Here is a 12500-nt window from a genome sequence, read left to right on the forward strand (position 1 = left end):
ATTTGGTTCCATATGGTGTGCTTTGTTTTTAAATAGATAATGCAGTGGAAAACGTAATCAGCACTTTGAAACCTCGGAATAAATTGTATAAATTGCATTGTATTAGGAAACAATGTGTTAATTGATTTAAACCGATGTGCATGTCGATTTAAACAAATATCTGGGGATCTTGGTCGGGACTCAAGGGGTAACTGGTAAGTTACCGAGGGCGTAGAGATAGAGAGGGTCCGTAATATCAAAAAAAACACAGACAAGAAAAGAAAGCTGAATAAAATAAGACATTGGAGTCAAATGTCATTTGAGTGAAACAAGACAGAATATAATGCAAGAAAAAAAAACATTGTTATGAATAGCATGAATAAATGAAAAGAAGAATATACACTTTTTGACCATTTGTTGGATTTGGGACCGAGGGATGAGATCTACCCTGAGAGGGCAATCTCCGATGTTACGAAATATTAACAAAAGCTGAATTATAACACCCCTGGTGTACAATTGCCTATATAATCATCGTTAAAGTCAGTAAATATGAAACTACCAGAAGAGTAAATATAATTTTCAAGTACGTCGGTATTAGAAGTATGTTTTAGTTTAATTTAAAGTGTAAAAAAAATCACCCTGTGTGATGCGCATTACAGTGCTCCCCTTTGTTTTTATTGTTTAAGTGATGTTGACCTAACTCAATAAAAGCTCAGTTCGGTGCGAGGTGAAGGTTAGCGGTCAATCTGCATTCTTTTTGACTGGTTTATCTACTGAGACGAAGAGTAGAGGGGTGTTATAATATTAATAATAACAATATAGACAGTCTTTTTCCACTCCTTCGTACTTTGAAAGAAACGTCTAGTTAAAATTTTGGTAAAGAATTCGTCGTTCAATGACCCTCATCTTGGTAAAAACTCCCAAACCTGGGACTTCTCTAATTGATAAATTTTAGTGAGAACTAATCGCCCAGCTGACGGTCTAAATGCAATAACAAAGAGCCGAGTGACGTCATATTTGTTTGTTCTATATTTCAGTTGGTATAGAACTCCTAAAATAGTCTGGTATCAATCGCCGCTTTGATCTATTTTTTTTCCTCCTTTCTTACTCTTGCATCCACCGGTAATCGGGTAGATTGGTATGCTAAATCCGGCGAAAAGTACTTAGAATATACTGTCCTCCGATCAAATGAATTGTAATTCTTTGTTATTGTACTATTGATGTTATATGATTAAGAATAATCAGCTCTGTGTGACCTATTGCTCTTAAACGACTTATCAACAAGTAACTGTGCAAGAAATGCCCTTGTGGTATGATCTTAACATGGAACCCGTAGAAAAGATTATATAAACATCCTGCATTCTGTGAATATTGTGCAATAAAAAAATTCACGTTATTCTTTCTACGTTTTACAGCAATGCAAGACTTTGGTATTTAGAACAATCTGCCAAATCACCATATTTATAGAAAAAGATCAACCTTAGAAATAGTATGTTAGGTGGATTTATCATTAGATTAAACGAAAAGTATTTTGAGCCCAGTTAAAGTGATTTGATTACATTTGGTGGGTAATGCTCTATTTCCTAGCTCATCTCTTTTAAAATTTATCTCTACATCTCTCAGTTAAGAAGACCTGGAGTGTCTGAGGCAAATCATCAATTTTATAGAAAATGGTGACTACCTCAGCTGGGTGTGTTGGAACTATTGTGACACATTTTGAACATACTAGGACTTAATTGATATTGCGCTTTATAGAATGAATAAAGTTGAGTTTACTCAGATTCTTGTTATCGTTTTTAGACCGCCAGTTGAGTGATTAGTATTCACTAAATTCTCTCCCAATCAGACTATAAACATTTAAGGTAACACATACTCTTGTCTGTTGGTGCGACTGATCTGGCGGGCAGATTATAAACACATACCATCTATGGGAACGTATGTTCTTCTTACCACGTCTAACAGCAAAGCAAGAGAGGGATATCAAGAACCCTGAGAGAAATCACCATCTACATAGAAAAAAGCTACAACCTTTAGAGTTATAGGTATAGATTAGGTAGCCATATCATCAGATTACACAGAAAGTGTTTTAAACCCCTTTTTAAGTGATGTTATCACATTTGATAGATAATATTGCGATATATTACAACTCATGTTTTGTTTTTATTATTTCTCTCTACGTCTTACAGCAAAGCAAGACAGGGATTTCAAGAACCCTGAGACAAGTCACTATCTTTATAGAAAAAAGCTACAACCTTAGAGTGGTCATGTCGATCATTGCACTCGCTTTCAACTATCTCATTCCTTTCGTCAGCATGGTATGTCTGCTTATTTATTGTTACTCATTTCACTATCATGTCAAGGTGAACCTGAAACTAAAAACTTAATCAAAATTCTAAATGATAAAATTTGAGTTAAATCAAATGTTTTTAAACAAGAGGGTGAATGTAATTTCTTCAGCTGCGAAACGTATTATTATTACAGCCCTTGTCAGTTTTGTCTATCATTTTCTTTGTGGCATAAACATGCGTTAGAAGTCCATAGACGATCGATCATGACTCATCAATCGTGGTTTATGATTAGCGCTAAAAGTAATGACGTAATCACATAACTAAAGAGAGAGAGAGAGAGAGAGAGAGAGAGAGAGAGAGAGAGAGAGAGAGAGAGAGAGAGAGAGAGAGTAAAACCTTGCCCCTTGACCCACGCTCATGAGGTCAAGTCAAAATAATAGATGCGGACGATAATAAATAGAAATATTCTCGTTGACATTCTCCATTCAATTCAATTCAATTTGTTTTGCCTCATATGTTCCTAATTATATAGACTAGACTCCCTCTTTTTATGAATGGTTTTGGATGAGAAGGGGTGTAAATATTAAGACTAAACCACGTGTATTATGTTATAATGTCCTCGTCAACCTAGTGAAAGTCTTAGATTTAACGCATTTATAATCCAATCAACATGCTTAAATCCTATATTAAATTTCGTAATTGTTAATATTTTAACATTGAATTCAGTACTATCAAAATTTTTGAATTCAAAATTATACTAGATTGACTCGATGGGTCAAATTTATTTTTGATTTTTTTTAATGCTATGCGTTTTTGTTTGTCTTTAAACATATAACTTTGCAATTACAACCATAGATATGAATCACTTTGGTCTTCGAATATTAATTGTTACATTGGGATCAATTTCTTCTGATGTATAGTCGTTATAAAATTAGATTTCAATCTAAAACAAATTACAAAATTATTCTTCAATTTCGAACGAATTGAATTATGAAAAGCCTTTCTTCAAAACATTTCTATTAAAAAAATTTCAGATAAATTACTTGATGGTGATATCACCATGTACGATTTATGAAAGCCTTCAACTTAAAGTTTTGAATTAAGAATTAAACGAAATTAGAAAAATTTGCCACAAAATTTAACAACTTTAATCAATGCTTCATATTTCTTCAGGAGGGATGTGATATTAAAAATAAAACTACATCTGATACAAGAACCAACAAATCCAATGTCAGCACATTATCATCACCATCATCATCATCGTCATCTTCTTCAATGATTAGTTCCTCGGATTGTATATACGTCAGTGTAAGTAACCATGGTGATTTGGTTGTTTTGATGCTGTGAGTTGGCGGGATGGTGGTGGTTGTTTTGAGTCTTTACCTTGCTACTGCGCAACCTCTACTCTACTTCCTCTCAGACGCTTCCATTTTTTGTCTCTTTTTTTTATCCTCCTCTTCACTCTCCTCCCCTTCATCTCTTCCTTTCCTTCTTCCGCTTCCTAATAACCACCATCATTATCATCAAGATTACCATCATAATCAGCAGCAGAAACAACAGTAGCAGAATCGTCGTCCTCGGTATTTTCTTTATAATCATCCATATCATCATCATCATCATCATCATCATCATCATCATCATCATCATCATCATCATTATCATTATCATCGTCATCATTATATCACCACTATTAACATTATATTTGTGATCCAACATCAGTTAACAAAATACTCATCATAAAATAATTTAAGAATCTGTTTTGAGTGTAACAAAAATGCACATCCTGCTGAACTCTAACACTTTTTTTTCACTTTGATCAGAGAATGTTGTTTTCAGATTAAATATTAATAGATTAGATGTAGACGTCTACCTTCATTATATTCCACTGATATTTGAAGTAAAGTTTTCTGACATAAATTGTGTTTGAGTTCAGAAATATTGACATAAAAATTATGTCCTTTTCCAACGATAGTTGGTCCCGTCGCCTAGTCATTCGATGAAGGAATATAGATAACCCATCAAACAAGATGACTGATGTCAACAGGAATCATCCATGTTGTCCAGAAACTCGACTATGCGCCGCTCAAAGCGGGACTCGAACCCAGGACCTTCCGATACCAGAGATCACAAAGCAACTTAGCCGCATACAATTGGACATGCCAATCATTTCCTTAGAGTACCTCACATGTATCTATGATTGAGACAGTGGTTGTCGTGGCGTCGGTTGGCGTGTCATATCTCGTCTTATCACTAAGACAACCAATGTTTAAAATTATCGCAAATTTATCGCGATTGCATTGTGCCCATGGTCAATCAGCTAATCAAGGGTTGCCCCGCTCAATTCAGGTGTGAGTCGATTCCTGGCTATAAGCCGTAATGGATAATGGAAAACTGTTAGAAGTACAAATATGACGCCTAACAGGCGACTTCAACAGTATGAAATATATATATATATATATATATATATATATATATATATATATATATATTATATATATATATATCTATATATATATATATATATATATATATATATATATATATATATATATATATTATACAAACAAAAACCGTGAAATAATAGTACTCAACGTTTTGATAAAAGGAGCTGTTTATAAAATATTTAAAGTATAATTATGATCAACTTCAACAATAATATTGTTTCGAGCATTCGCTCTCATCGAATCTGTTGAATGGTGCTGTATTGAATTGTATTCATATATATTTTGTATTTGCCTGTACACGTCTCTTTTTCTTCTTCAGTATTTCCTCCTCAGCTTTCTATTAGCTACCTCATCCTTTAGCGTCTTCATCCGTATTTCTTTCATCATCAAGTCCGTCTTTCAAACCTCCATGTTCATTATTATCAACGTTGTAGTCCATCACATCAAGGACGAGGTGTTCAACAGCTACAATAGTACCAAAGACAGGTAAGCGACAACAAAAATTAAAAGCTTGAGAGCATTTAGTGTAGCGCAATATCCACTAAACGTGCTCAAAGCGCTTTACATTGGGTTCCTAGCTGACAGTACAGTAGCAATACTGGACGTGTAATACAAGATGTATGGTGATATTAATCAGAATCTTTGTCCGGCTTTGAACGTTCGCTTCAAACTTGTCTGTCATTATGTCAGTAGAATGAGAAGCAAAATAGGAGTCTGATTTGTGTTGTTTGTCTGTGTGTATGTATGTGTGTGTTTGTGTGTGTTTAAGACAATGTAATTTTTAGTTTAAGACCTAGAGTCTGATGTTTTGGAGTTGCATCGCTGTATTTAATTTCAGCATATTATAATCTCGACAGAGACAAAGCTGTTAACGGCTAGGAGCTCGTTTATCACCGTAGTACGGTGATAGGATGTGAGTAAAGAGTCTTTTCCAAGGACTCAACTTTTCTACCTCCTCTAATGACTTTGTCTTCGTCCTCCGTGTTCAATGTCTGTTCATTATGAGGCAGGCGAGGGTTCACAGCGGAGAAGCCAAAAGCGGACCATTGTGAAGAGTATAGATAGTATGCGCTTGGATAAGAAGCTCATAACATTGCCATCCGGAGGTATAACGTACCAACACACAAAACTGTGTGTAACCATGAACTTTTATAGTCTGGTTGATACAGTTTAGTGAAAATCACTCACAAACGCGGATGGCAAAATACAATAACAAAGGCTTGAGTGACGTCATCTTCGTTCTATCTATAAGCAATAAATCTCCCAAATGTGGGTTAACGTCTGTGATATAATAGTAGCATGTCTGACCGATAATCATGAGGTCTGACAGCCGATTGATTGTCAATCAAGACGGCTGATTTTCTCGGATGTTTTTTTTTTCCTTCTATTTTTCTTTCCCTTTTTTTGTTTGTGTGTGTGTGTGTGGGTGCGTGTGTGTGTGTGTGTGTGTGTGTGTGTGTGTGTGTGTGTGTGTGTGTGGCTGTGGCACTGTTTCACTAACGCCGTTTTATAATTTTATTTTACACTGGTGCCTGCTACACATTTTATCACTTTGTTTTTTTAACAGTGCGTTTAAATTGACAATGTTAAAAAAATAGACCTGTTATTTTGATTCATGGAGTCAGTAATCATACCAAGGTAGCCTTATGAGTTATGAGACATCCAGTATAGTTGTTGTTGTTTTTATCATTGTACAACAACATTTAAATGTGACTCTCCGTCTGAAAACGGTATTGTGTCGGGGTGACTTGGGCGCTATAAATTCATTGTATAGTCTAAGAGTAATGTGACTCTTGTGTTAATTTTCAAACTTCCATTCCATACAATAGACATCGTTTTTCCAAGTGACAACCATCAAAATCTTACATTTTTTTGTACTATTTCTACTATTAACCCTCCCCTTGCCAAGCATTTTCAAGATATTGCCCAAAACTTCAAACCCAACTAACACAAAAATATACCTTTTTATCACTCATACATAGATAATAACAATAAAATTCTTGCAAAACATAGTTTCTTTAGAAAAACATGCTCTACAACACACTGTTCATTTTCTTTAAATTTTATGATGTACAAAAGAAATTTGATGAAGAAAAAGGTTGGTTTTATCGTAACGAATGTGGAGAGGGTTTAACTACTTTTTGACACCGTTTTCACCCCGCCCGACATACTACCGTTTTGAGACGGTGGGTCACATGAATATTATTATTTTCATCTATTTCTGAAAAATCTTTCCGACAGTTTTGAGCTCTTCCAGCTCGGGATGCCTATATACGTCACTGCCCAACTGGCACTTCTACTGGGCACCATGCATTTCCTGGATCGGCAGATGGAGGCGGTCAATAGAGTTGGCCACAAATTTAAAATGGAATTCCAGGAGGAAACAGAACAAGTAAGTTAGGTGTTATTGTTTTATGTTTTAGTTTTATGTTTTAGTTACAGAGCATAAGGAGTTCCTGCCCATCAATGTTTTTGTTTATTCATCTTAACAACGCCACAACCACATTATCCCATTCGTCTGTAGTGTTTCATTCATCCTGTTTTGCTGATAAAGGGGAAACCCGAAACGTCCCTTTTTATCTGTTTTCGTATATTAAATTGAAGCTTACATTCAATTTCACATTGTTATTTATTTATTCGAGCTTCGAGGAGCAAGATTTACATTGTCTGGTGAGACATCACACTGAATTAAATTTATTGTTTAGAGACAAAATATCAAATTTTTCCAGACTATTGGAGTACATTCTCAACGATGTGTAGTCTCATAGGTTACACAACAAGAATGTGTAAGGAATTATAAATAAATGAAATAAATTAATAAAATTCCCTTTAATTATCCCTAAGGGAAAATTTGTCTTTTTAGGGTCTATTCCAAGGGAAGACTGGAATAACCCAGGCGTCAGTCACAGTGCAGAGCCACAAAGTGAGTAGGGCGAGGTGACTTGCTCAAGGCCACACAAAGAGGCGGGTAGTCGAAATCGGTACCTTTAGGATAATAAGACCGTACTACTGAGCCACATATGACGATGAAAACCAAGAGTCTCTGGTTATCCTGATCTTCTTATTCAAGAAAAAAGCTTGTTAACTTTTTTTTAAATCTGAAAATAAAAACAAAGTTAAAAACTAGGCAGTCTTATAACTTAGTGTTATATCAAGAGTCATGTCCTGAGAGATATTGACAATTACTGTTGTCCGTTTAATCCAAAGAAACCGGAGGAAACTTCTTGAGCTATTTATATAGTGCAATATCCACTCAGGGTGCTCAAATCGCTTTACAAGGTGTCTCTGACCAACAGCAGCACGAAAAATGTAGAACGAAACAACATGACGCCAGTTAGGCGATATTATATTTTTTTTCCGACAGAGAGAGTGCTGTTAACGGCCAGGTACTCATTATACCTGAGTGCGGTGAGAGAATGTGAGTGGACAGCCTGTTCCAAGGACTCAACTATGCACCGATCGAGGCTCGAACCCAGGACCTTCCGATCCAAAAACGAGTGTCATACCACAAGACCACACAGCCGCAAAATTAGGCGTCAGGTGCTTTACAACGCTTAAGAGTTGAAAGGACTACTTTAGACAATTGAGATGTTGTACGATATATTCATGTGTTCGCTTGTTTGTTTATTTTGTATTTAAGGTGAGAGTGATGGGAGCCATCAACAAGATTATTCTAGAAAATATTCTACCTTCCCATGTTACTGCCTACTACCTCCGATCCAGGACAAATGATGTAGGTATATATATATATATATATATATATATATATATATATATATATATATATATATATATATATATTGATATTAGTTATATTGGTAGTGGTGCTGGTGGTAGTGGTAGTGCGAATGTAGTGTTGAAGACGGGGTGATGATGATGATGATGATGATGATGATGATGATGATGATGATGATGATGATGATGATGATGATGACGACGACGACAACGTTGATCATAGTAAATACAACTGCTAGTACTGCGACTGAGATTATTATGAGCCACAAGATGAAGGCAACTCTTCTCGGAAATATCGACTTTAGATTTTACTCGATTTTCCCCCTTATGACAATACGTCGTTATTGAATGTATTTGTTGTTGATCAGGTTATCTTTAATATAACTATTATTGTTGTTATTATTATTATTATTATTAATTATTATTATATTATTATTATTTATTATTATTATTATTATTATTATTATTATTATTATTATATTATTATTATTATTATTATTATTATTATTATTATTATTTTATTATTATTATTATTATTATTATTATATTATTATTATTATTATTATTATTATATTATTATTATTATTATTATATATTATTATATATTATTATTATTATATTATTATTATTATTATTATTATTATTATTATTATATTATTATTATTATTATTATTATTATTATATTATTATTATTATTATTATTATTATTATTATTATTATTATTATTATTATTATTAATTATTATTATTATTTATTATTATTATTATATTATTATTATTATTATTATTATTATATATTATTATTATTATTATTATTATTATTATTATTATTATTATCATTATTATTATTGTTATTATTGTTATTATTATTACCATTATTATTATCATTATTATTATTATTATTATTATTATTATTATATTATTATTATTATTATTATTATTATTATTATTATTATTATAAATATTATTATCATTATTACTTATTTATAAAATTTCGACACAGGACTTGTATCACGAAGATCATGAGCACGCATGTGTCATGTTTGCCTCTATCCCAAACTTCAAGAACTTTTACCAGCAAACTTCAACAAACGGAGAGGGCATGGAATGTATCCGAGTTCTCAATGAAATCATCTCAGATTTTGATCTGGTGAGTGATTAATTTGAAGTGCCTGCTTTGTCTGATTTCTCTTTTCAGATACGTTTTACGGGCATTTTTTCTTCTTCTCTCGTTAGTCCCTTTTATACAAACTGCAATATTTTCAATTTTTAAAACTTCTTTGAATCCCAGTTTCTTTTTTTTTTAATATATAATTATAACATTAGTCTTATTCAATATTTTTGAAGCTTTACTTCATTTCGATTATCACCATAATCATCATCATCATAACCATCATCATCAGCATCGTCATCATCATCATTGTCATTGTTATTGTCTTGCTCCCATAATTATAAATATACACCATTCTGAGTCGCTGTAAGAAAAGCAACCTCCTGAGAGATTGTGCGATGTGATTGCTCAAGACCACATCTATTGACGGCTGGACTCTACATCAGTCTTATAGGTTAAGCAATGAAGTCTGTACCGCGGACCCATGCTGCCCTCCTCCCTCCTAATGAAATGATCATCATCCATTCATCATCTTAACTCACTCAACCCTAACACCGACTATATCCGTAGTATACCCGGGGTTACTTTTACCTCATGCCTATTTATTACATTTTTCTGAGACAAATTATAGGTGAAGTATCAAAGCTAATGTTCTTAATTTTTACATGTTAATGGTAGTTGAATAACTATCTCTGTACATGCTCATTTTTAATACATTTTTTCCAGTTTTGAAAAGTAGCAAAAAAAATCTCTAGGATTGAGTGAGTTAAAATAAATCCATGAATTATAATTAATACAATAATTTCCATAGTTGCTGATTCGTCAACACCAAGAAGTGGAGAAAATCAAGACGATAGGGAGTACCTACATGGCAGCCACGGGGCTTTACAATGGGCTGGACAAATGTCAGGTGAACATTAGTTTTCTATTCAAGTATGAAATTGTCAATTTGAAGTAGCTAAATTTTTTTAAATACCGGATATTTTGATGAATTGATAAGAACCTACACTTGTACCTCGACCGGCAGACACATAATTATGTGCCACCATTTAAATCTCTCCTGACCAGCCAGTTTCAGGATTGTCCCCAAAACTTCACACTAAACTAACACAAAAATACATTTTTTATCACTCAGACATAATAGCAGTAATTTTCTTGCCATAGACTACATAATTTCGTAAGCAAAACATACTCTACAACACACTGTTCATTTTCTTTAGGTTTTATGATGTACAAATGAAATTTGAATAAGAAAAATGTTGTTTATATCTTAACGAATGTGACGATTTTCCTATAGTTTGTAAGGAGAGGGTTTATGAAATACGAGTACATGTCACTATGAATAAGTATCGCAATTTGTTAACAATGAAATGTTCACATTATGATTGTATTGAATCTTTCGGTCCAATACCATGCAGGCTAGTAGTAAGTGGAGGTTTCCTTCATATGAACCATCGTGATATTGAGAGTATTTTCAGTTTTATGATACGAAGGAAGAAGATATCAATCACTGTTTAATAATTATTTTTTCATTGTTATCATCAAATTAGGTTATTTGTCACAATGATCTTCTTAGAGTAAAGTCCAGGGCATTAACCCTCTCCTTACCAGCTACAGGGAAAATCGTCACATTACTTACGATGCAGCCAACAATTTTCTTATTCTGATTTCATTCTGTTATAGTTATATCTATATAAACTCGACACTGTGTTGCAGAGCTCAAAATATACAATATACTTGTTGCTAATCTGTTTGAAATGGTTGGTAAAGAGAGAGTTAACCTCAGTGCAGCGCTGAAAAGTGAGGAATCCATTTTCACAACCTGCTAAGTCGTTTATCACAATTTAGAAAAAAAAACTGCATTCTTTGTCACGTATTTGGTGAGTTTAAGAGGAAAACATTGTCTTGTTTGCCTAACTCTGCAAACTTTGAAAGTTCAGATTTTCTCTGGTGATTCTAATGTGTAACTCATCTTCTTCATCGCTCTGCCTCATTTACAGTAAAATAACATTTATTTGCCATTGCTTTTTAACTTTATCAAGTGACAGATTATAACGCCCCCCCCCCCCCCCCCCCCAATGCCATAACGTCTTAACTCTCTCCATTTTCCGGATTTTCCCCAGAGCGTCATACCCTACCAACATAAAAATTTATATTGTGTACTCTTACTAAATAAAAATAAATACATGCTATGCTATACATAATTTTGTTCAGCAAAACAAGATATGACAACACAGCATAAAAATCTCATAACTGTAACAAAGTAAATTCTTCAAATTTGATGATGTACGAAAAAAAATGTGAATGAGAAAAAATGCTGGCTGTATCGTTACTAATATGACGATTTTCCTATAGTTGGAAAGGAGAGGGTTAAACGAGATATTTCTTTTAAGAGAATATTTTTTATCGAGGATTATTCTACCCCTCTCCCTAAATTGTAACGCTTAATGATATCATGTTTACAATAATAATTTTTGACGTCAGATTGTAAATCGTTAAATTTACTAATCATCATATTCTTTAAAATGAATTATCATTTAAATGTTTTTGAAGATGTCTTTTATTCAAACATGACGAAATAGGAATCGATTCAGGGGTATAATAAAAGATTTGTTACACTCCTGCGCTTTGAAATTCGAACTTTGTTCCCAACGCATACTCGCAAGCTCGTGCAGTGGTTGGGAACACGTCCGTAATTCCAAAAAGCAAGAGTGTAAGAATCGTATAGTATTACACAAAAAAAGCAATTAGCGGATAGAAATAAAAGTTGAGAAAAAAAAAAACAATCATGCCTTGGACTCGAACCGGGGACCTCGTGGTACAATGGATCCAACAAGAGATGAGTGAGTAGGAAAGTGCCAGAAGACAAGAGAGAATAAAAATTTAGCGCGGCGGTGATGAGGTTTGAACCTGCAACCTTATTGGTACGACAACTCCGCCTGGC

The 12500-nt window shown here is 33.6% G+C and overlaps 1 protein-coding gene across 1 annotated transcript in view; it reads left to right on the forward strand.

Annotated features, from left to right (window-relative positions):
* The window catches only part of LOC144976979 (adenylate cyclase type 2-like), a 116114-nt gene that overhangs the window by 97512 nt on the left and 6102 nt on the right, over positions 1-12500 (forward strand). The window contains exons 17-23 of the mRNA XM_078921636.1: positions 2166-2294; positions 3441-3575; positions 5031-5197; positions 6953-7103; positions 8352-8444; positions 9449-9595; positions 10368-10466. Of these exons, the coding sequence (XP_078777762.1) occupies positions 2166-2294; positions 3441-3575; positions 5031-5197; positions 6953-7103; positions 8352-8444; positions 9449-9595; positions 10368-10466 (921 nt within the window). The remainder of the gene's footprint in view (positions 1-2165; positions 2295-3440; positions 3576-5030; positions 5198-6952; positions 7104-8351; positions 8445-9448; positions 9596-10367; positions 10467-12500) is intronic.

Source organism: Berghia stephanieae, chromosome 7 (genome assembly GCF_034508935.2).
Source record: "Berghia stephanieae isolate SIO BIC M18660-M18661 chromosome 7, UCSD_Bste_1.3, whole genome shotgun sequence".
NCBI lineage: Eukaryota > Metazoa > Mollusca > Gastropoda > Nudibranchia > Aeolidiidae > Berghia > Berghia stephanieae.